General features: G+C 37.4%; 1 protein-coding gene across 7 annotated transcripts in view; it reads left to right on the top strand.

Moving 5' to 3' along the window:
• SETD2 (SET domain containing 2, histone lysine methyltransferase) overlaps window positions 1–26,268 on the top strand; it is a 137,281-nt gene that overhangs the window by 73,301 nt on the left and 37,712 nt on the right. For 6 of the 7 annotated variants that reach the window (XM_058557063.1, XM_058557030.1, XM_058557026.1 and 3 more), the window contains 2 exons: window positions 19,456–19,504; window positions 22,431–22,614. In XM_058557063.1, coding sequence (XP_058413046.1) covers window positions 19,456–19,504; window positions 22,431–22,614 — 233 coding nt within the window. Of the gene's footprint in view, window positions 1–1,811; window positions 1,980–19,455; window positions 19,505–22,430; window positions 22,615–26,268 lie in introns of those variants that run through there. The other variant, XM_058557071.1, reaches the window with a different exon arrangement.

The following is a 26,268-nucleotide window of genomic DNA, read 5'->3' as shown; positions in this document are numbered from 1 at the left end:
TTTATTTGCAGCAAGGTGGACACCTGAATCTCCTCCCTGTCCCCAGTTATGACTACAAAGCTCACCCGTTAGATCCTGTGATTTGATTTGACCTATATGGAACTGCCCTTAAACTGAGCAAAATGAGTAGTTGGTTGGTTGTGCACTGGGCTTAGTTTTGACATTTGTAATTTACCGTGTTGAGACCCTTCTTTAAGTATGGTGTGGTTTCAGCTCTCGTTACCCATTCGAGCTCTTACTCATGCTACTCTTGCATCACTTACGGTTCAACATAAACTCATCCTTATTAAGCCTTATGAAATCTGATCTTTTTATAAATATAAAAGGAAGAATTCATAGTAAATCTGTTTATGATACAACATGTAAACTGCAGGAACCGGAATTGGAATTAATTGAAAGAGATGCTGGGAAGTCACTTGTGTGGACCTTTATTTAAGGCTTGCTTTGTGAGGGCACAGGAGTCCCTGGAAGAAGTCTCTCTTGGGTTTGGAGACTGCTAGTACAGCCTGTACTATCTTTGGCTCAGTAAGGAAGGTGGAAATGGAGACGAGTACACAGGTGGACGTAGGAAAGCCTTACAGACATAGTTTTATAGAGAGAGAGTTGTAGACCTAGTAGTTCACGTTTGCTTGAGAAGTCTCTGGTTGACGTAATTTTAAAAAATAAGACATAATCGTCATCATTTCTTAAAAACCTGTCTCTTCTTGAAATCTGGAAAAAGTAAATATTTTTGTTTCTCTATATGGTAGTTTTTTATTGTAATTGTAGTGGTGTGACTTACTCTCTGAGATATCCTTAAACCAATTAGATATAACTGGTAATTTAAACTTATACTCTAGACATACATTTTTGAGTCCTACAAAATTATTTCTTCCCCTGCTTATTATCCTCCTCACTCCTATCTGAAGGATCAAAGCAGTTGCACAGTACTATGTAGCTTGATGATCCTCTTGATGGGGTTTAAAATTTTATTCATACTTAAAATATATCCTTCTTAACCTTCATATTTTGGATTTATCCCGATTCTTAGCATCAAGAAAGCCGTTAAATAAAATCCTCCTGCTTCAAAATTTAGTTTGCTCTGGAATCATTACCCATCTAAAATTGCATTACTGAGAAATGTTTTTCCTTGACTGAACTGTGATGTTTTGTTACACATTGGTACTAGGGTTCTTAATTCATCTATCATTCTAATTAACATTTACCATGGTTCTAATCTCAAAACTATGATTATGGTTGTCCTTAAAAAAACAAACAAAACTTTAGCTAACATCTAACCAGAACTCTGAAATCAGGAACCCATAATTTGAACATATTTTAGAGGAACACATTGACTTGATGTGATTTCTGTATACTATCCCGGCATTGAAAGAGTTAACTACTTCTGTCTGACTTCCACCTATATATTAAGTAGATATTGGCAGAAAAGAAAATGTCTTATTCAACCAACCTTTGTTAAGTACCTGTGTCCAAGCACTGTATAAGTTGCTGATGTTAATTCCAAGATCATACTAAAAAGCGTTGATCTAAGATTGTGGTTATGTTAGCCACTCCAAGCTTCCCTGACCTGGGGCCACTGTAACATTGCTGGACATGTGTTCCACTTGGCCTTTCTGCATACCGGATGGAGTGAAGAATTGAACGAGGTTGCTTCAGATTTCTTAATCTTGATTTTGCTGTAAAGGCAGACTATAGGGATCATCAATAAATGACAGAGGGTGGGAGGGAAGGGAATGAAGCTTCGTGAATTACTCTTTGTCCTCCCAGATCTGATGATGATCCCCCTTGTAACTTGAACCATTTCCATCTAGCTTCTCAGGGCAGCAAGGAGCTTGTTAACATCACCAGCTGACCATGTGTCTCCTTTTCTCAACTCCATTTTCAACTTCGTGCTGAAGAAAAACGAGAACCTAGCGTGCATTCTGTGAAGAAACAGGAAGATGGTTGGGAAGTTGGATGATGCATGAAAAATATAATAGGTGAAAAGAGGACAGAGGTGGTTAACTCACTGGCGCCGGCGTTATTTTGGTGCGTCCATTGCCGACAATGGATGTCGTTCCGGGGAAAATCCCGACTCCTGGCGAGAAAGGATTAAGTGAGCTACTTTTTCTATACCTCTATACACAGGACCACTACCTTGACTCCACAAGGCTTACACATTTTGACTCCTAAAGTAGAATCAACAAGAAACATCACCTAGCACATTGCTACACATGAGCATGTATTCATTTTTATATGCAAATTTACTGGGCTACATTTTCAGCAGGGACATGTGCATATATTCCTGTTTGCAAAAGGAATTGTTGTACATCACCCTTCGTGCTGAAAATATACCCTAGACTTCACAGGGCAAAACAGTGATTAATTATAACTTGACTGGAAAAATCTTCATTCACTTGGATCATGAGAAGAAGAGGTAAGGTTCCCATGAATTTGGCAATTTCAGTTGCAAACACCCAGGAGATTGTGATGGCTAGTGATTCCAGAGCCTCTCTTGTAAACACTTAGGTTACAGAATGTGCATCTCTCCTTATAATGAAGTTTAGATACTTACAATTATACCTGGATTAGGTGATTTAGGGACAACATTCCATACATGTGATAAATTGGACTCTTCTTAATGACTATTCTTATCTTTTTCATCTTTATGTCAAGACATTGTCTTTAATTCAACAAACATTATTTTCCTAGAAAGTTAAGCATTAAACTCTCTATAGAAAGTTCAAATAAAACAGAGTTACCCAGCTGAAAAATTTTCTGATACTGCTTGGAATTTCAGTCTGTAACTAATATTGTATGTGAAATCTACTATGCAACATTTCAAACTGAAATTTTGTGCTCTGTATTTCTGTAATGAATTTCAAAATCTTTAGTAGAGATTATTCGGTATCCCTAAGGATCAAGATTACTTATCCTTTCCTTTAAAATTCAGAATTGCCCCCAAAGAATGCTATCTTAGATACTGCTACAATGAAAATTTTTTTATAGGTATCTCACTTGGTAAAAGGCAAACATGGTCTAAAACTTATTAGTAGTCTTTTTTGTTATTATCAGATAAATACTTTCATCTAAATCATGGGTTGTTCAAATCTGCCCTGCTGCCTGTTTTTGTAAATAAAGTTTTTTTTGAACTGTACAGCCATGCTCATTCATTGACATAGTGTCTGTGGCTGCTTTTGCACCGCAGTGGTAGAATTGAGTAGTTGCTTCAGAAACTGGATGGCCAACAAAGCCTAAAATATTTAATATCTTGTCCTTTACAGAAAAAGTTTGCCAACACCTGATCTAAACGATAAAGTACAGAATCTGGCTGCTCTAAACATTCTGATTTTGAATGAAGTCATTTTGACACTTTATTCTTTTGGGTGAGCTCTTAATTCTATTTCCCTTAAAGATATACTGATGTTTCTATAGCCCATGAAGATAGTTTTTTAAAAAAGTCTTGACTCTGTTTAGGAAAAATTAAGTGATTTGGATGTAAGACTATCTGAGAAGTGGGAGAGTATATACGTTATAGAATTACTGGGCTGAAAGAGACATTTAAGGAATGTTGTTTTTCCCTCAGGACGATGATCAAGTTAGTCGGAGACTTAAGAGACTTTCTGAGTATAGATAAATACGTATAATCTAGTCTTATATGTAACCATAATGAAAATATATGTTTTCCTTCTTAGTATTAACTTTTAATTCTGGTGTGATTTCAGGCTTACAGGAAAACTGCCAGAATACTATTCTGTATGTATTCTGCATGTAATACACATTCTAGTGGCAAATGTAGAACAAAATCAGCTAAAAATCCTCTAAACCCTTCATCCAGATTCCCCAATGTTAACATTTTACCAAATTTGCCTTGGCATTTTCTCTTAATTTTTTTTAACTTTTAAAGTGTAAGTTACAGATATGACACCTGCTGCCCTTGGATTTTTAGTGTTTATGTCGTAAAAATGAGGATATTCTCCTATATGTCTAAATCAGCAAATTACAATGACACGATACTATTATCTCATCAACAGACTTGATTCAAATTTTGCAAGTTATGCACATAATGTCCTCTATAGCACCAAAAAAAAAAAAAAAGAAAAGAAAAATTTTTATCTGATCCAGAATCTAATCTGAAATCAAGTGTTACATTGAGTTGTCTCTCTTTCATATCCTTTAATCTGGAGTAGTTCCTCAGTCTTTCTTTGTCTTTTATAAACTTCACATTTTTTAATGTTTTTGAATTTTTTAGAATATTCCTCAATTTGGGCTTGTCTAAAGGATTCAGGTTATACATTTTTGTCAGGAATATTGCAGTAGTGTTCTTCACGTGATGTTGATTAGTCTCATTACAGGCATTGTCAACTTTGATCACTTAGTTAAGGTGGTGTCTGCCAGGCATTGCCAATGTAAAGTTACTATTTTTCCCTTTCTAATTAAACAATATCACATAGGAGCACCTTTGGAAATATGTAAATATTCTATTTTTCATCAAATTTATCCATTAGTTTCAAAATCCAGTGAATTTGCCTGAAATCGCTTAAACTTGATGGTTGCCAAATGGTGATTTTTCTAATCCATCATTCCTTTTACTTAAGTGTTTTTTGGTTGGCATTCTTTTGTAAGCAACAGCCTTCCCTGCTTTCCCATTTAGTTCTTTATTCATTGATTTATGTCAGTTTAGGCTCATGGATTCTCATTTTATTCATTGAATTATGATCCATTAATTCCATTATTTACTTGATGCTTAAATTATGCCTTATTTGGCCAGTGGAAGACCCTTTAACTTCCCTTCTGTGAGATTTTGACATGTCTCCATTGTTATTTTAACTTGGTACAACATGCTGTTCCAGGCCCATCTTGTACTTTCCCTTACCCAGCCCTGGAATCAGCCATTTCTCCAAGGAGCTCTCGTTCCTTGTGGTGGGAAATGATACTTTGAAACCAAGATCTGGGCTATAGATGAGATCATTGCTACTCGCGCATTGCTTGTAGGAGCTGTCAGCAGACTGTAACATATATATATGTATGTTTATGAATGTATATGTATATGAATATATATGTATATTTATGTATGTATATGAATGAATGTGTATACACAGAATATACTTGGCCTCTCTATCATTTCTCTTCTGTTAATCTGAGACACACTCTTCTGAATCATTTGAGTTTCCTTCTGTGGCTCTCACTGATTGTTCCTATTCTGCCTATCCCGTAAAAAGTGGTATTTCTTAGGGCATCTGAGATTTCTTTTCCCCTACAGCCTTCTATTTGTCCTTCTTGCTCCTATTCTTTTCCCCCTTCATATTATTATTTATTATGCTACAGTGTTATCTTTTTTAAAAACACAGATCTGATCGATAGGAATCTCCAGTAGCATCATAGAGACTCTCATTACTCAAAGAACAAAGACTTTAGTGTGTGATATGAAAAGTACTTCTATGTTTATTTAACCTTCTTGCCCAACAATTTCTTTTACACACTCAGTGCATGAGTCATATCAGGCTGTTTATACATATTCACCTTTCCATGTCCTTGTATATGCTGTTCTCTTTGCTTGGAATATTTTTTCTTTTCTTTCTTTCTTTTTTTTTTTTAAATCTTCCTTTATTTAGAGTTACAGTTGCAGTTCATTCTTTGTGATGCTTTGTCCTTTTCAGTATTTCTATACCGTGGTAGTAATCTTAACAGACTACTAAAATTACTTGTTTAGATGTTTGTTTCCCCTCACTGGACTATGAGATCTTCAAGGGCGGGGATCATTTCTTAATCTTTGTAGTAAGAGTTAATTTTATTATGATATCTTTATAGTAATGGTTATAATAATAAGTCACCTCTTAATAACAGTGAATGACTACTATGTGCTCCCTACAGTCTGTGCTGCATTCAGTAGCCGGAGTGATCTTTTGGAAATACAGATCTGTTCATGTTGGTGTCCTAAGTAAAACTTTTAAATGGTTCCTCATTAAACTGTTAAAATTAAATCCATTTTTCTTAATGAAGCTTGCACACCATGCCATAGTCTTGTCCTCATTTATTTATGCAGTCTTACCTCAAGCCATTCTGGCCCACCAGTGGACCTGTGCTACTAACATTCAAACACATACATTCACTCATTCTTTGTGTGTGTGTGTGTGTGTGTGTGTGTGTGTGTGTGTGTGTGTGTGAGTGAGGAGATCAGCCCTGTGCTAACATCTGCGAATCCTCCTCTTTTTTTGCTGGGGAACACCAGCCCTGGGCTAACATCCGTGCCCATCTTCTTCCACTTTATATGGGACGCTGCCACCGCATGCCTTGCCAAGCAGTGCATCGGTGCGCGCCCGGGATCCGAACCGACGAGCCCCGGGCTGCCGCAGCGGAGCGCGCGCACTTAACTGTTTGCGCCACTGGGCCGGCCCCAATTCACTCATTCTTGAAAACGCTTTCTTTTGTTTAGATGTCTCTTCTCATTTAAGTTTCATCCTTTCCCCAGGAAGGCCATTCCTATTTCTCCAAGGCAAAGTATTCTGCCCTTTCTGTATGATCTCGTAATATCCTTTCCAATCATAGCAGATAATATTTCATACTTGTACATTGTGTGAAGGCAGAGGCTGCTTCTGTCTTGGTCACTTGAGGCTCTAGGGCACTGTGAGAGCCTAGAATGTAGTTTGGCACTTCATAAGTAGAAGAAATAAAGGTCTGTCTTTTTCCATGGTACCATACTGCTTCTTGAATCCATAGTGTGTGTATTTTACTTGATAGGTGGTCAGAAAATATTTTAGTGAGTGTCCCGTAATCTTTACAACCCTGTAAAGTACATGTTGGTGTTTTTATCAGCTGTAAAATGGAAACAAATAGGGCCATGATATTGTGACTTAGCTTTTAAGTGACAGAGCTGAAAATTGACTCAGGTCTTCTGATTTAAATCCTGTGTCTTTCCACTCCTTTTTCTCATCCAGGAAATATTGATTTCTGTATCCTTGCTAGGCAGTTTATGCAATTATGTACCTTTGGTGAATACTTTTCATATTTCTCTTAATCTGCTTCTGATTTAGAAACTGTAGTTAAGTCCAAATTCATTCTGAAATCCTAGAAACTACCATTTTAGTGTTTTGTTCAAGTAATGCTGCAGAGATTTTCAACCTGTGATCCATGATTGAACTTCAGGGGATTTTCAGAACTCCTGAAATCATATGCAAAACTGTGGGGGTTTCTGTGGCAAGGGTCCATAAATATGATCAGCTTCTCAAACAGGGGTGTGTATATATCTGGGTTGGGAGAGGAATGGACTGTGGTCCAAAAAGTATTTTCTGGATGATTTGGACAGCAGTAGGGCTCCTACTCTTAACTATAGTATTGGGTTGACTAGTGCAGATGTAACTTCAATGAAATCACTTGGAGGGCTGTGGTGATTTTTAACTTTTAATTAGAAAAATTATAGAAGAGGTAGTTAAAGTTGAAAAATGTGAGGAAAAATCTTAGATTTGGAATTAATTTGGCTAGAAAACAAATCTGAAATTAGAGAAACATTTAATCATGACCTTGATTACTCTTCGGTGTGTACTTACCAACATGAAAGCACTTTTATTTTTCTACACACATATTTAGTACTGGGCTAGAGAGGCCTTGAAAGCAGGGACTTATGTCAGCTGTTTACCTTGTGCTTCAGTACATAAGCCTAGCACATTTTAGATGTGTGTTGAATAAAACTAAGCATTGCTATGGTAGATTTTTTGAATTAAAGTCAAGGTGGGTAAGGCTAGAGAAGAAGGAGGTGGGTGAGACAAGTTTAAACTGAGTGGCAGTGAACTAGCAAGGCTTTTTAAGGTATGGCCCTTGCTGAGGAGCAGCATTTAGAAGTTGCCTTGGGAGTCCCCAGGTTCCTTAGGCCTTTGCCTGAGACATCACAGCCCCCGGGTGGTGGTCTTTACCATGAATACAGTCACAATGCACAGAAGTCTTTTGATACTATATCTAGGGCTTCTTCTGAGGCATGTTTTTTTTTTTTTAAAGATTTTATTTATTTATTTTTTCCCCCCAAAGCCCCAGTAGATAGTTGTATGTCATAGCTGCACATCCTTCTAGTTGCTGTATGTGGGACTCGGCCTCAGGATGGACGGAGAAGTGGTGCCTCGGTGCGCGCCCGGGATCCGAACCCGGGCCACCAGCATCGGAGCGCGCGCACTTAACCACCAAGCCACGGGGCCGGCCCTGAGGCATGTTATCTTTTTTTTCTTCTTTAAATTTTAATTTTTTTTATTTTTATTTTTTTTTTGTGAGGAAGATCAGCCCTAAGCTAACATCCGATGCCAATCCTCCTCTTTTTGCTGAGGAAGATTGGTGCTGGGCTAACATCCGTGCCCATCTTCCTCTACTTTATATGGGACACCGCCACAGCATGGCTTGATGAGCAGTGTGTATGTCTGCACCCAGGATCTGAACCTGCGAACCCCGGGGCTGCCAAAGTGGAGCGCGCAAACCCAACCACTACGCTGCCGGGCTGGCCCCTAATTTGCATTTATCTTATGCATGAAGTATTGAATATCTTTATATTTGTACTTCCGATTTTAAGAACTGTGTCCATATCCTTTGTTCATTTTTCTGAGTGGCTGAAAACTGAAACTGGATCTTACTACCTTTCATTTCTTGGCAACCCAGCCATCTGAAGTTAGAAGAGTGTCTCTTCAGGGGTTTAAAAGAATAAAAAAAATTATTCTACTCCCCTTTTCACTCTCACTCTCCCTTCATCTGCCCCCCCCCTCATATGTGTGATTTTATGAGACCTCCAGATATGTATATTAAGTTTTTTTTCCAGTCAAATCTCAGGACCTCTGTGACCTAGTGGAGATCCCCCTACTTCCAACATTTGCAATGCAATTTATGAGATAAAACCAGACTCTTATGCTTTACAGGGACATGATGATAGGAGTTAAACAATTCTTCCTTCTGTTAAAGGAAGCTAAATCCTGCTTATAGAACCATTACCACTGAAAGTGTTTCATAGAATTTATGCTGAGGGAAAAGGAGCTAGGCATATATCAGTATTTGCCCAGTAATTTTTTTTAATTGGACCTTGGGGTGGTGTAGGGTTGAGGTGTAGACATTGAGGTTATAGGTAGTATGTTCATTTTTAAATTTTGTAGTTAATTGAGAAAATGGATTTTTTAAATCTTTATGCTAGTGTATAGAATTGTGAATCAAGTTTCATGACAGGGTCATATATTACCCAAAGATGTGCTTTTATTTCTCTAGATCAAGGGTTAACAATTTTTTTTCTGTAAAAGCCCAGATAGTAAGTATTAAAATATTAAAATTTAAAATGTGACTTTCTTCGTCTTCTCCTCCTCCTTTTTTCTCTCTTCTTCTTTCCCTTTTTTCTTTTTCCCTTCATTCAAAAATGTAAAAAAATCATTCTTGGCTGAAGTTGAGGGGGGTACTTACGTAACCAGGCCACAGGTCAGATTGGGAATCAGGTTCCATAGCAGTCTAATATTACCCAAAGATATGTGCTTTAATATCCTTAGCCTTGATGACTAAGAGAACTCATTTAATCATGTGTTTTATCAGATGATTTATCTATAAGCCATATGGTTTCAGTGGGAACCAAAGGAGCTTAAATTTTTTCATCATTTTGTTTCTCTAAGTTCTTACCTCTTTTTCTAAATTTTCAGTATTCAATAAATTCAGATAAATATTTGGTATGTTTGCTTTGAACCCTAAAACTTCACAAATGCCTGAAAATCTTGGGAAGATGGTGGGATTTTTGGAAATCTTTTTCAAATATATTTAATTACCTTGGAAAATCTTCTCTCTCACATGTAGCTAAATACGTAAATACACATTCATATATACATACACGCAGATACACAAATATATGGTATTCTTAGTATCTTAATCTTCACAGTTTCAAAATTGCTTAGAGAAACAAAAGTTACAACAAAAAACATTAATTGATGAACTGAACGCTTAAAAAATTAATTCTCTGGCTATTATTATAAAGACAAGAAATAACAAGTATTGGGGAGGATCTGGAGAAAAGGAAACCCTAATACACTGCTGGTGGAATGCAAACTGGTGCAGCCACTATAGAAAACAGTAAGGAGATTTCTCAAAAAATTAAAAACAGAAATACCATATGATCCAGCTATTCCACTTCTGGGTATTTATCCAGTGTTTTCATTCCAAAGAATGAATTAGTGTTTTCATTCCAAAGAATGAATTCGAAAAGATATATGCACCCCTATATTCATTGCAGTGTTATTCACAATAGCCAAGACTTGGAAGCAACCCAAGTGCCCATCAGTATATGATTGGATAAAAAAGATGTGTGTGTGTGTGTGTGTGTGTGTGTGTGTGTGTGTGTGTGTGTATATATATATATATAATGGAATACTACTCAGCCATTGAAAAAAGACTAAATCATGCCATTTGCAACAACATGGATGATCTTAAGGGTATTATGCTAAGCGAAATAAGTCAGACCGAGAAAGACAAATACTGTATGGTTTCACTCGTGGAAGATAAACAAACAAACAAACATATAGATAAGGAGAACAGATTGTTGGTTACCGGAGGGGAAGGGGATGGGAGGAGGATGAAAGGGGTAAAGGGGAACATATGTATGGTGATGGATGGAAACTAGACTTTTGTGGTGAACACGGTACCGTCTCTACAGAAGCGGAAATATAATGATGTACACCTGAAATTACACAACGTTATAAACAAAGGTGATCTCCATAAAATAATTTTTAAAAAATTTAATTTTCATTCAATCATCCCTTCTCAGTTAACGTTAGCATCTGTCCTTGTCTAATGGATTATTGTCTTTCTCAGCCAAAGTCTCACTGTCATAAAAATAGGGTAATGCAGTACAAATACAGTGTAGATCTATTCTATTACAAAATAAAAATGCATTGATTTCATAAAGTCAATGAAAATAATACTGAAGCAGGTGGAAGGAAATATACAAAGATAGTAGTGTAGTAGAAATATTTCCAGAAAGAGTAATGAAAGGATTCTGAGAGACTTTTGGGAAAAGAATGTTGTCGTGTTATTGGTCAATTATTTGGGAAAGTATACCCCAAAACATCAATAGTTGGTTCATCTTTTTTGGGAAGAGTTAGTGAAGTTTTCTCTCACATATTGATTTTGGGATTACAAATAAGTTTTAGTAAGTTGGTGAACTTGCAGATACAGAATCTATGAATAATGCGGACAAGTGGAATCATACAATAAGTAGCTTTTTGTGTCTGGCTTCTTTTACTTAGCATAAGATTTTCCAGGTTCATCCATGTTGTAGCATGTATCAATACTTAATTCTGTTTTATAGCTGAATGGTATTACATTGTATGGATATACTCCATTTTGTTATCCATTCATCAGTTGATGGACATTTGTGTTGTTTCCACTTTTTTGGCTGTTAGGAATAATGTTACTATGAATATCCATGTACATTTTTTTTGTGTGAACACCTGTTTTCGTTTGTCTTGGGTATATACCTAGGAGTGGAATTTTGGGGTCATGATAATTCTATGTTTAACTTGTTGAGCAAGTTTTCCACAGTTGCTGTACCATTTTACATTCCCACTGGCAATATATGAGGTTTCCAGTTTCTCTACATCCACACTGACACTTACCATTTTGTTTTTTTGGTAATAGCCATTCTGGTGAATGTGAAGTGATATCTCTTTGTGGTTTTTTGTTGTTGTTGTAGTAAAATACACATAACATAAAATTTGCCATCTTAACCATTTTTTTAAAATAATTTTATTTATTTATTTATTTCCCCAAAACCCCAGTAGATAGTTATATGTCATAGCTGTACCTCCTTCTAGTCGCTGTACGTGGGACGCGGCCCCAGCACGGCCAGAGAAGCGGTGCGTTGGTGCGCGCCCGGGACCGAACCTAGGCCGCCAGCAGCGGAGCGCTGCTGGCACTTGGCACTTAACTGCCAAGCCACAGGCTGGCCCCCATCTTAACCATTTTTAAATATACAGTTCAGTGGTATTAAATATATTCACTTTGTTTTGCAACCATCATCATCTATCCCTGTAACTCTTTTCATCTTGTAAAACTGAAACTCTATAACCATAAAACAATAACTCCTCATTCCCCCTTCCCCCAGCTCCTGACATCCACCATCCTACTTTCTGTCTCTATTATTTTGACTACTCTAAGTACCTCCTGTGAGTGGAATCACACAGTATTTGCGTTGTTTTTGTTTTTTGTGAATGGCTTATTTCATTTAACATAATGTCCTCAAAGTTTATCCATGTTGTAGCATATTGTAGAATTTCCTTCTTTTTAAAGGCTGGATAGGGCCGGCCCCGTGGCTTAGCGGTTAAGTGCTTGCGCTCCGGTGCTGGCGGCCCAGGTTCGGATCCCTGGCACGCACTGACACACCGCTTCTCCGGCCATGCTGAGGCCGTGTCCCACATACAGCAACTAGAAGGATGTGCAGCTATGACATACAACTATCTACTGGGGCTTTGAGGGGACAATAAATAAATAAATAAAATTGTAAAGGCTGGATAATATTCTGTTTGTATACCATATTTTGCTTATCCATTCATCAGTGGACAGACACTTGGGCTGCTTCCACATTTTAGCTATTGTGAATAATGCTGCTCTGAACATGGGTGTACAAATATCTCTTCGAAGCCCTGCTTTCAATTCTTTTGGGTGTATACTCAGAAATAGAATTGCTGGATCATATGGTAATTCTATTTTTAATCTTTTGAGGAATCACCATACTGTTTTCCACAGAGGCTGTACTGCTTTACATTCCCACCAATAGTGCACAAGGATTCCAGTTTCCCCACATTCTTGTCTCGTAGTTTCAGTTTGTGTTTCTCTAACAATTAGTGACGTTGTGCGTCTTTTCATGTGTTTATTGGCCATCAGTATATCTTCTTTGGAGATATGTCTATAGAGATCCCTTGCCCATTTTTAATTGGGTTGTTTGTCTTTTTGTTGAGTTGTAAGAGTTCTTTATATATTTGGATATCAGATATCTGATTTGTAAATATTTTTTCCCATTCTGTGGGTGTCTTTTCACTTTTTTAATGATGTCCTTTGAACCACAAAAGTTTTTAATTTTGATGAAGTCCATCTTATCTAGTTTTTCTTTTTTTTTTGTGTGAGGAGGACTAGCCCTGAGCTAACATCTGATGCCAATCCTCCCGTTTTTTTCGTTGAGAAAGACTGGCCTTGGGCTAACATCTGTGCCCATCTTCCTCTACTTTATATGGGACGCCGCCACAGCATGGCTTAACAAGCGGTGTGTCGGTGCGTGCCCGGGATCCAAACCTGCAAACACCGGGCCGCTGCAGCGGAGCGTGAGCACTTAACCTCTATGCCACCGGGCCGGCCCCTCTACTTTTTCTTCTGTTCTGTATGTTTTTAGTGTCATATTTAAGAATCCATCACAAAATCCAAGGTCATGAATATTTACCTCTGTTTTCTACTAATTTTAAGTTCTAGCTTTTACATTTAGGTTTTTGATCTGAGTTAATTTTTGTATTTGGTGTGAGGTAAGAATCAAACTTTTTTGTGTGCGGATATCCAGTTGTCCCAGCACGATTTCTTGAAAAGAGTTTTTTCCCCCCAGTTGAATGGTCTTGGCACCCTTGTTGAAGATCATTTGGCCATAGATGTATGGGTTTATTTCTGGACTCTCAGTTCTGTTCCATTGATTTATATTTCTGTCCTTATGTCAGTACCACACTATTTTGATTACTGTAGCTTGGTATAGTAAGTTTTGAAATTGAGAATTGTGAGTCTTTCTACTGTGTGTGTGTTTTCAAGATTGTTTTGGCTCTTCAAGGTCCCTTGCAATTCCATGTGAATTTTAGGATCAGCTTTTCCATTTCTGCAAAAAAGGCAGTTGGAATTTTGATAGAGAAAATTACATTGAATCTGTAGATCATTTTGGGTAGTATTGCCATCCTGACAACATTGTCTTCCAATCCATAACCATAAGTTTCTCCATTTATTTAGGTCTTCTGTCATTTCTTGCAACCAATGTTTTATAATTTTCAGTGTACTAGCCTTGCTCTTCCTTGGTTAAGCAATGTATTCCTACTTACTTATTTTTTGTTGCTAATGTAATATGTAATGATTTTCTTGATTTCATTTTTGGCTTGTTCATTGCTGGCTTATAGAAATACTATTGATTTTTGTATGTTGATCTTGTATCGTGCAGTTTTGGTGAGGTCATTTATTATCTTTAATAGATTTTGTGTGTGTGTGGATTCTTTAGGATTTTCTATATACAAGATCATTTTTTCTGTGAATAGAGATAGTTGTACTTCTTTCTTTCCAATTTGAATGCCTTTTATTTTTTTTCTTGCCCAATTGCCCTGGCTAGAACTTCTAGTACAAGGTTGAATAGAAGTAGTGAGAGCAGGCATCTTTATTTTGTTTTGATTTTAGGGGGAAAGCTTTCAGTGTTTTACCATTAAGTACCATGTTAGTTGTGGGTTTTTCATGGATGCCCTTAATCAGATTGAGGAAGTTTCCTTCTAGTCCTAGTTTCTTGAGTGTTCTTATCGTTAAAGTATGTTGAATTTTGTCAAGTACTTTTTCTACGTCAATTGAGATGATCATATACACATGTATTTTTAATATATATATCTCGTTTTTTTTTTAATTCAGCACTATGTTTTTAAGATCCATCCATGTTGCTTTGTATTCTTTCTAGTCTTTTGCTTCTAACTGCTGCATTTTATTTCCTGGTGTGCATCTAACAATAGTTTATCCATCCTTTCCCTGTTGATGGATACCCAGATTGCCTTCAACTCTCTTCTACCATAGACATTGTGATGATGAACATTTTCTGCATATCCCTATATGAACCAATGTGAGGTTGTGGTTTTTTTTTGGCATATAAACCCAGGTGCAGACTTGCTAGGTCATAATCTTTTTGTTCCTGTTTGGTGCTCTTAGCTCTGATCCCTCTTTAATCAGAAGTATTTGATATTTCTTTAATTCTGAAAAACTCATCATCATTATTTCCTAAAATAGTTGCTTCTCTCCTAGGACTTCTTAAACCTAAAGTTGGCACTTGAACTCCATATCTGGTAGCTTTGCTTTCATATTTTCTCTCTCTTTGTCCCCTCCTGCCGTTGTTTGTCTGCTCTTCTGCTATGAAAGTGGCACCTTGTTCACAGCCTCTCTCTCTCTCTTTTTTTTTGTTCTTAGACTTGCTATCATTTAGGAAAATATCTAGGAAAAAAGATTTGGTTGGCACATACACAATTTAATCTGTACTTGCTAACAAGGAAAAACTAAAATAATCTGGTCTTAGTTTTAAAAAGCAAATCTGGGGGGCCGGCCCGGTGGCGCAAGCAGTTAAGTGCACGCGTTGCGCTGCGGCAGCCTGGGGTTTGCCGGTTCGGATCCCAGGCAAGCACTGACGCAGCGCTTGGCAACCCATGCTGTGGGGGCGTCCCATATAAAGTAGAGGAAGATGGGCACGGATGTTAGCCCAGGGCCAGTCTTCCTCAGCAAAAAGAGGAGGATTGGCAGATGTTAGCTCAGGGCTGATCTTCCTCACAAAAAAATAAATAAATAAATAAAAAGCAAATCTGTTATTACAGGATAGATAATCTGATCTCTATAATAAAAGGTAAAAAATTAATCGTACTCTCATAAGTTATTTTGTTCTCAAGTTCTTGTTTAGCTCAAGAACAGTCTACATCAGTGTTAACTAAAAGTTTTGTTATAAAGTATTGTTTCATAATTTTGTTTTAGTCCTGTTTCTACAGTCTATTTCTAGCAGTTCATTTGGGATGTGTTAAAAATGTGCTGCAGTGATTGGCCAAGGGTAGGCCAAGTTCTAAACTTTGAAAAGAGTTAAAAATTTTGCAGAGGCACACTTATTAGTCTGACCCTGGAAATATATAATTTGTGGTTACATGTGAGGCCTGTAAATAATGTTTTTACCAGGGATGAAAGAGAATCATGGTATAGGTTTAGTGATAAAAAGCATGAGATATGCAATATTTTTTGAGTTTATTTAGCACTGTGTGGTTGGTTTCTGCTTCTTCTGCTTCCCTCTCAGTTTTCATTATTTGTGGGACTTTGGAAAAATTCATTTCCATTTTCAGGGCTTCAAAGTAGATAATCTGAGTTTCCAGCTTAAATTTTATGTGTAGCTTTGACTATATGAAGAAGAGGATCAAGTTAGTAACTCCAAGTGCTTGGGTGCATGTTGATAGAACTTGTTCCCCATAATGTTAGGCATGCACTAATAGTCAGTAGCTCTTGGTCCACTAGTCAGTAGTAATCATCCGTTTTGTGCACATCAGAATACATTTTCTACTTAGCAGTTGCTCTAAACTTTTGAATAGAATTAAGAATGTATCTTTGAGAAGCATTTCCTCTGGAACAGTAACTTCCACCACAGAGTGGGTCCCCAACTTGAGGTCTGTGTAATAAATTACTATAAATGTTTCTAATGCCAAGACCTTGTGCAAAAGAAACTAAATAGGTTAAAATTGTGTAATCCTTAGTTGATGCAGACGTCCCTCGGTTTGTCTGTCTAAGCACCCTTTGTGAATGAACATGTTATCTTTTGGAGTGCCTAGGTTTACAGAGTACCTAATGCAATAGTCATTTTCAAGCTCTTTAAAATTAGCAGAATACGTGTTTTTCCCTGTAGTGTGGGTAGGTGCTGATAAGTGGCATTCTTACTTTTTCCCCAAGTTTAATAACTCCTCTGAGAGGTGGACAGAGAAGTCAGACAGAACTACGAGTGTCAGCTTTGTTCTTCCTGTCTTTATCCCTGATTCAGTATAACCCACAGCTAGACGCTGACAGCTAGACAACTCCGGGCATCCCTCAGAAGAGCAGATTGGAATGTATCCTCTCTTCAGGCAAAAGCAGCCCAAGAGGAGAGAGAACCCAGATGACTCTGAGCTGAGGACAGGCATGTATAGGTCTTTCTCTCAGATTCTCCTTTGTGAGGAGGCGTTAGTGAAGACTATTAAGAGAAGCCAGTAGTTGAGTGGTTCTCAACCTTCTCCAGGCATCAGAATCATCTGGGGAACCTTCTCAAAAATACAGATTCCCGGGACCCGCACCCAGAGTTTTAGATTGTTTGTCTGGGACAGTATTTCTATAAAAGTTTCCTGGAGTGGTCTAATTGTCCAGCCAGAGTTGAGACTCATAGTTCTAATGGAAGTCCTACATAGGAAAGAAAGGCTAGGGGGACGGAGGATGCCACCTACATTTGTGCATAAATCCCCAAAATGGTACTCCTTCCCAAAATAATGCTGACTGTTAGTCATATCCTTTTTTTTTTTTTTTGTGAGGAAGATCAGCCCTGAGCTAACATCCATGCTAATCCTCCTCTTTTTGCTGAGGAAGACTGGCTCCGAGCTAACATCCATTGCCAATCCTCCTCCTTTTTTGCCCCGAAGCCCCAGTGGATAGTTGTATGTCATAGCTGCACATCCCTCTAGTTGCTGTATGTGGGACGCGGCCTCAGCATGGCCGGAGAAGCGGTGTGTCGGTGCGCGCCCGGGATCCGAACCCGGGCCTCCAGTTATCGGAGCGCGCTCACTTAACCGCTAAGCCACGGGGCCGGCCCAGTTAGCCATATCCTATGTCAGCTAGTACAGTAGATAAAGTGCCTTGGAGTCAGACCATCTGATAGCATCATAACCTTGGGCAGGTTGCTAAGCTTTTTAAGTAAGTTTTCCCATTTATAAAATGGAGGTAACAGTACCTTCCTCATACGGTTGTTTTGAAGCTCTAATTTCAGCCATTTGAAATGCTTAGCATGATACCTGGCACACAGAGTAAGTGCACATTTAATTATAACAATAATTATCTTTAGGGCTGGCCCCGTGGCTTAGCGGTTAAGTGCGCGCACTCCGCTACTGGCGGCCCGAGTTCGGATCCCGGGCGGGCACCGACACACCGCTTCTCCGGCCGTGCTGAGGCTGTGTCCCACATACAGCAAGTAGAAGGATGTGCAGCTATGACATACAACTGTCTATTGGGGCTTTGGGGGGGAAAAAATAAATAAATAAAATCTTTAAAAAATAATATCTTTATTCAGTAATTTATCAGCATACATGTAGTATTGAAGGATTAAAAAAAAAATCTACATTCGGATAGATGGCCCTGTATCTGTGTAGTCCACATTTGCATTTTTAATGACAACTGAATATTACATCTTGACCCTCCCTCAGTTGTGTGACATGTGGTTTCTCATTTTCTACGAATATTGCTAGAACCAACAATCATGTGGAAAGAGGAGTTCTCTGATTTTATTAGAGTACAATTCCTAAAAAATGAGACTACTACGTCATATACATATGGTCAATGTTGTGAGATTACTCTAAAGGGAGGTTATCATATGATGTACCATTGAGAATGTGTGGATTTGCCCTTTGCCCACTTGATTGTTAAGGAAGTGTTGTGCCCAAGAGCTACTTGATGGACTAGAAAAGTGAGGGATTGTCAGGGAACAGAACAGGTTCTAGGCCTTAGATTCATACAACTAGAAAAGGTACCTCAAGGCTTAAAAACGTAGTTTACATTTCTCAAGAACAATTTTGGTACAGTATTAGATACTATTTTTAGAGCAACAATAATCTAATGCTTATTTTTCCTTTTTATAAATAACAACAATAAGAAAGTAGATATTACGTTTGGCCATTAGCCACGTTGGTTTTGCATTTATAGAAAAATATGCTGAAGCCAGCCCTGATGGCCTAGTGGTTCAAGTTCGATGTGCTCCGCTTCAGCGGCCCGGGTTCGGTTCCTGGGTGCGGAACCACACCACTTGTTTGTCAGTAGCCTTGCTGTGGTGGTGGCTCACACAGAAGAACCAGAAGGACTTACAGCTAGAATATACAACTATGTACTGTGGCTTTGGGGAGGAAAAAAAAAGAAAAAAGAATAGACGTGTTTAACAAAAAAGAAAAATAAGGATATGCTGAATACTGGGAATTGTCTTTACACAGGTAATTTTTTTGAAGTGTTTTTACATAGCTGAGTTATTACTAACCTTTTCTTCCCTTAAGTAGGGATGGTGAGTGAGATGTTAGAATTATATACTCTCAGTAAAGGAGCTATAGATGACTTCATTTTATATGCAGAAGGCATATGTAAATTAAGATTATCAGGAAGTGTATTCCTGCCAGGAATATAATTCCCTAGTTACTTAGCCTGTTTACTTAGCTAATGAGATCATACAAGCCTGGTAGATGTTAAAAAAAAAAAATATATATATATATATATATATATATATATTTTATGTGTGCGTGTATATGTGTGTGTGTGTATATTTGTACTATATGTTTTTACTTATTTGTAAGGAACCAGGATCTATTCTTATTTAAAGCCATATATAAGTCAGATTTTCGAGAATAAATATCAGCCTGTTCCTTCCCATTTCTTGTTGCCATATGAAATCAGTCAGCTTCAAAGCAATCACCACTTCCACTCCACACTAATAACCTTTCTTTGGTTTATATTTTGCAGGAGGTATATCGGATTCCAAAGAAAAGTCAAGCTGAAAAGGAGAACACAAGTAGGTATTCAGAGATACTCTGTGTATATGGCTTTACAAATATTCTTTTTGAAGTACACAGAGGTAACTGATAAGAATTTTAGCTATTTTGTTTTTGAAACCAGACAATATGTAATTAGGTAAATGAAATATTCGTGTAAAAACTTGGAAACTGCATTTTTATTCTTTCTTAGTGAATTTTTGCCAAAGGAGATGTCCCTTTATACTACCTGTGTTGTTGCTTTCCTTGAAGTCATGGCCTTTAGTAGCTTCTCTTCCATTCATTTGTTCCTCTAACACAGTCATTCTTAAACTTGTACTCCTAGAGGTTCGTGTAAGTCTTTACCTGTAGATGTTTATATTCAAAATCCTTTGTGTACATTCATTTTTCTGGGGAAAATTCAAAACTTGCCTCAGATTCTCAGAGAGTCAATGACACCTCAAAAGGTTAAGAATTATTATTACAGAACAGATAACAGAGAGGCCATGGCAGTCTTGTTTCTGGGCTTTACCACTTAGTTATGTTTCCAGCATACTTCTTTAGCAATTAAAGCAATGGGATCAGTCACAGTGGCTATTGTTGGTCTCTCGAGCCCCTTCAGCACTGACTCAATATGAATAGGGTGAAGGAGCCAGTTTGATCATGTTTTTGGTCTTTTTCTTTATTTTCGGCATGAAGAGCTTTTTATAATCTTAAATCTCACTGGTTAAATAATCTTGTTGGTTAAAGACCTGTGAGGTGTCCTTTGCATCATTGTTGTATTTTTTGGATATTTTTAATTCTAGTGGGCATCCTACTTAGGGCTGCAAAGAATTCTTCCCATAAGAAAGAAGGAAGAGTCGGGCAGTACTAGTTGGCAAAACAAGTGGCACCACTGTAGAACTGATCATCAGAGGCTAGCTTCTCTGCGCCTACTGAGTTGAAATCATTAGCAAGATAGGCAAAGCTTAAATTCCTGTGAGAGTTCCCCCCAGTATTTTGCAAATGTCTTGTTTGGTGTGGCCCTCTGAGAGATGCAGGGCATAGTGTGTAAAGGACTGCCATAATCTTTTCAGGAAGCAGTCTTTTGTGTGCCTACTTTAGTTTCTCCCTCACATGTAGAACAACCCCCACCCCCAGTCTCAGGATTTTAGATTAAAGAAATGCTTATAGGGGCCGGCCCCGTGGTGTAGCCGTTAAGTGCACGCGCTCCACTGTTGGCGGTCTGGCTTCGGATCCCGGGTGCGCACCGAGGCACCGCTTGTCAGGCTGTGCTGTGGCGGCATCCCATATAAAGTGGAGGAAGACAGGCACAGATGTTAGCCCAGGGCCAGTCTTCCTCAGCAAAAAAAAAAAGAGGAGGATTGGCATGGATGTTAGCTCAGGGCTGATCTTCCTCACCAAAAAAAAAAGAAAGAAAGAAAGAAAGAAATGCTTAAAATTCAAGCCTGGCTTCTATACCTCAGTGTCAAGCAATTAAAAAGCTTACAACTTTTGACATTCATAAGAATTGTGAAATACTTGGGGAAATGTGTAGTCCAGCTTTACTCTCATTTTATAATATGAGAAAATCAGCCTTAATAAATGGAATGACTTCTCTGCCTCACATATTCTAAGATGCAGAGTCAGAATATGAACTGTTGGTGTGATTCCTTTTCTTTTTTTACCAGGATATAGTGAAGAAATAGCCACATTTTAAGGAAATTAACACCGGGGCAAGGAACCTAGGTTTGAAGGAAGAAATAGAGTAGTCATGGGCAGATACAGGTGAAACTAGATAATAGTACTTCACAGAAGGATGTTGTGCTACTACCTTGTGAGCTGGAACAGTTGTTTTAATCGTGTGGTATTTTCTTCCAGCATGTGGTATAGATGAGTTCTTTTAGCTTCTCACTGACAAATGCTCATACATGCCTGTAGATTAGTAACTGTTTTGCAAATAAATGGAGTTTTTGGCAACTAAAAGGAGAACTGCGAGAATGGCACATACAAATCTAACCCTACTGCTAGGAAAAAACAACTGATAGCATGTTTTTCTGAGATGAGAAAAAGAAAAACCAGTTAATATTGAGAATCTGATTTGTGCTATGAGAGATATTTTATAAGAAATTCTCTCCTCAAGAAGAGAGCAATCTGATTAATCAGGTAGCAGTACCAACACACAAAGTACCAACATATAATACCAGTCAATTTATATTGAAATATTCTGTGGTGGGATTTAGACTTTTTAGGGAGATGAGAAACTAGGAGTTGTGATCAGTGAAAAGTGGTACTTAGGACACCCTTGGAAACAGTGGCAATGAAATTGAGGGAGGATAGCGTGAGTGAGAACCATTCTAGATAAAGAGACTGAGTGAAGAAGGTTAGTAGTACCATCTTTCAATAGGAAGCTGGCATTTTTTTTGAAGATGTAGCTCTCTGGCTTTGATAACTTCTTGAGTTATCATCTATTATCACCTGTGTTTGGAATATTTTCCTTTTAAAATTGTAGTTCATAAAAAGTTGTCTAATCCTTTTTTTTTTTTTTTCTTTAAATTAAAGAGACTTTTCCTATTGAGATTTTTATGCTTAGTGTGCCAGGCTGCTCTTCTACAAACTATAAATATGCAGAGTTACAGGGGCAGTGGAAGGCTTTTACATTTTGAACTGACAAGCAGACTGCCTTGCTAAAGGTAATGGGAACATCTTGCATGCACATGTGTTCCACAGAACTTGTTAGAAATGGTGAAGGCTTGGACTGAGACTTTGGTGGGGAAAGGTAGAAAAGGGCGTTCATGGAAGAGACTTGCAGGAAGTAGAGTGTACACACACACAAGACCTTGTGTCTCATCCAAATTCAAGACTGGGTATATGAGGAAAGAGTACATAGATCCATTTGTTGGATAGAAATTTTGTTACACAGTTGATGTACTATCATGAAAGAGAAAAGTCTACCAAGTAAATTTTTTAAAAACCCTTTTCGCTTAGTAACTGAACGAGGAAGGGATACTGTTGGCTTCAGAGATCAAACAGCTGCCCCAAAGACTCCTAACAGGTCAAGAGAGAGAGACCCAGACAAGCAAACTCAAAATAAAGAGAAAAGGAAACGAAGGGGCTCCCTCTCACCACCCTCTTCTGCCTACGAGCGGGGAACAAAAAGGCCAGATGACAGGTAAGTGGCCTGTGTGAATTATTCTCTGAGCAAGTCGAAAAGTGCCCGTCATGTTCTTCTGATTTGGCGTAGCAAAGGCTTTTTGAATAAGTATATTCTCTTGATGAGTGAGTAGAAAACTTTACTGATAAATGTTGAGACAGTCTCTTTTGACAGTAATAATAGCTGTGAAAACTAGTAGATTTTTTGTACTTGAATGGTTTCTGCTTGATAACATTTAAATGCTATTTGAGGAGTCACAGATCTGTTCTTTAAAGGGGAATGGCGGTTGGTGGGAGATAACTCTTCAAAGATAATGGTAATTCTTCCAAAGTCAGAACTTTCTTTTCTAGTGAATCTTGTGCCACACCAGTCAATATGCTGATTGATCCCTGTGTCAGAGGGTGTCTTTATCATGCTGGTAGAAAAACATGCCACATAATCGCCCGCTGGGGACTAGAAAACATTTATTCTAGAGCAGTTCTTTTTAAATTTACTTTTTAAAAAATTGAAATATAGCATTCATGTAATGTAGTTGTCAGAATTTTTGATTTTGGGCTGTCTGGGTATGTAGTAGTAAGTCATGATTTTAATTTGCATTCTCCTAATTACTAAATAGATTGTCATATGTTTATGGGCCATTCCTGTTTCCTCTTTTGTGAAGTGTCTTTTTATATGTGTTGTTCATTTATTAAATTATGTCTTTTTGAGTTTTAGGAGTTCTTTATATATATTCTAAATGTAATTCTGTTTTGGTGATAATTTTTGCAAGTGTTTTTTCCCAGTTTATGGCTTGTATTTGGACTCTTTTTGTGTCTTTTGGTATACAGAATTTATTAACTATGGTGTAATTTAATATATCATACATACTGTATGTTTCCTTTGAGGTTAGTGCTTAGTGTTTTTTAAGAAATTCTTCCCGGACCAGCCCCAGTGGCCTAGTGGTTAAGTTCAACATGTTCTGCTTCAGCAGCCCACGTTCAGTTCCTGGGTGCGGACCTACACCACTTGTTTGTCAGTGGCCATGCTGTAGTGGCGGCTCACATACAAAAAGCGGAAGATTGGCAACAGATGTTAGCTCAGGGCAAATCTTCCTCAGCAAAAAAAAGAAAGAAAGAAAGAAAGAAAAATTCTTCGCTACCCTTAAGGTGATGATACTCCTTTTTCTTTTTTTTAAAGAGATTTACGTCCTTAATCCATTGGAAGTTAATTTTTATATATGTTGTAAGGTAGAGATCTGGTTTCATTTTTTTCTGAGTGAATACCCAATTGTCCCAGCACCATTTACTTAAAGCTCATCTTTTCTCCACTGATCTGCAGTGCTGCCTCTCTCCAACAAGTTTTCATATATGGGAGGATCTGTTTCTGGGCTCGTAATGACGGTAGCTTATATTAAGTCTTAATAAGAAGTAGGGCAAATCCCTACTTGATCTTCTGGGGTGTCATGTCTTTTCTTAGACTTGTTCTTCCTTAAAATCTGCTTGTCAGGTTTCTCCCACTCTCTCCAGCTCCTCAAAGAGATGATTCTGAGGAGACTTGATATCTTTAAAATTTTGAGTACTCCTATTCCTATATTGAAATTGAGTATTTAATATTCTCTGTCTAGTTAGGTCTTCTTTAATGTTTTTATTAAAGATAAAGATTTTCATTAATCTCTTTGTTTATAGGTTTCTTCAGAAAGACTTATGTATCTTTTGGTGTATTGATTTCTGAATTATTTTCTTAATTTTTTGTTACATTTTCAGTTTGTTGCTTGTGTTTGGACTTGCAGTTTACTTTTGTGTATTGATCTCATGTTTGGCAACCATACAAAACTCTCATTAATTTCAAGAGTATAGGGTTTTTTGCCCTTTTTTTGTCTTTGTCAACAGTCCATATCATATGAATTTGTTTTGTTTTTCCTTTCTAATTCTTAGGCCTGGTTCTTGTTATTTTGCTAGCAATACTTCCAACACAAATGCCAGAATGATAGCATTTTTTATCTTGGTAATTGATTTCTACTCATGGTTTTATTTCCTTCCACTTTTTTAGGTTTATTATGTTGTTTTTTTATTTCTTAATTGGAATACTTGGGATTCTTGGCTTATTAGTTTTTAGCATTTTCTCTTCTAATAAAAGTGTTTATGGATTTAAATTTCCCCATAAGTGCTGCTTGAACTACTCTTTTGATAATGTAGTTTTATCATAATCTAGTTCTAAATACTATTATGATTTGCAGTTTGTGTTTAAATTTCTTTTTGTTAAATTTCCAATTTAATTGCTATTAATTGGTGTGTACCAGTTCTTAGAATTTTAGTGAGACTTGCTTTATAGTCACCTTTGTTTGATATTAATAGAAGTATGCTGTTTTCCTGTTGGTAGGATTTAACTGGTTTATCTTTTCTTCCTTCCTTTTACTTTCAGCTTTTCTGTGTCTGATAAATAGCTTATAGCTGATTTTTTTTTTTTTTTTTTGTGAGGAAGATCAGCCCTGAGCTTACATCGGAGGAGCCAATCCTCCTCTTTTTGCTGAGGAAGATTGGCCCTGGGCTAACATTCATGCCCATTTTCCTCCACTCTATATGAGACACCGCCACAGCATGGCTTGGCAAGCGGTGCGTCACTGCGTGCCTGAGATCCGAACCTGTGAACCCTGGGCCCCCAAAGCAGAGTGCGCGCACTTAACCACTATGCCACCAGGCCAGCCCCAGCTGTTTTTTGTTTTTAAATCTTTTTTGACAATTCTTTAACTGATTGTTTAAACTTAATATTCTGAAAAACATAAGTAGTTTAGGATACTTGAACTCTGTTCATTCAGCTTTCCAAATTTATATGCTATTATTGTCCAGCATTATACTTCCTTCAGTGCCTCCATCAGTTATTAATTTTTTGTATGTACACAAACTGATTTATTTAGTTTGTTTAAATTTACCAGTTTCTTTGTTTCTCCTTCTGAGCTCAGACCTTCCTTTAAAAGGTTTCTTTTGGTGATTTTCTGTTCATAATATTTCAATTTTTATCTAAAAAGTCTTTTTCATTTTTTTGTTTGCATTTCTCATCCTCAATTTTAAAAATCAGCTTTATTTAATCAGCATATATAAATTACTTACAGTAAAATTCACAATTTTAAGTGTATAACTGAATGAGTTTTGTCAAATGCATACAGTCCTGTAACCACCACCACGTGGAGTCATGATATAGAACATTTCCGTCATCTCAAAAAATTCTCTTGTGTCACTTTGTGGTTAGTCCTCTTCTCCTACCCCTAGTTCCTGGCAACCACTAATCTGCTTTCTGACCCTCTGGTTTTGTCTTTTCTGGAATGTCATATATATGGTATCATCTACTATATAGTATTTGAGTCTGTCCTCTTTCACTTAGTATTTGCATTTGAGATTCATCCGTGTTATTATGTGTCTCAGTGGGTTCTTTTTTTATTGCTGAGTAGTAGTCCAGTGTATAGATATACCATAGTTTGTTTATAAATTCATTAGTTGATTGGCATTTGGATTGTTTTCAGGTGGCTATTGTGAATATTACTGCTATGTATAAGTTATGTGAACATTGATTATCATTTTTGAAAGCAAGTTTTGCCAGGTTAACAGTCTTTGAACAGTTTGAAGCTGTTATTCTTCAGTCTTCTGGCTTCCCTTATTGCTCTTATGAAACTTGTTGGTCTAATTGTTGCTCTTCTTT

The sequence above is a fragment of the Diceros bicornis genome, chromosome 2 (assembly GCF_020826845.1).
Source record: "Diceros bicornis minor isolate mBicDic1 chromosome 2, mDicBic1.mat.cur, whole genome shotgun sequence".
NCBI lineage: Eukaryota > Metazoa > Chordata > Mammalia > Perissodactyla > Rhinocerotidae > Diceros > Diceros bicornis.
This window is presented reverse-complemented; position numbering and strand designations above follow the sequence as displayed.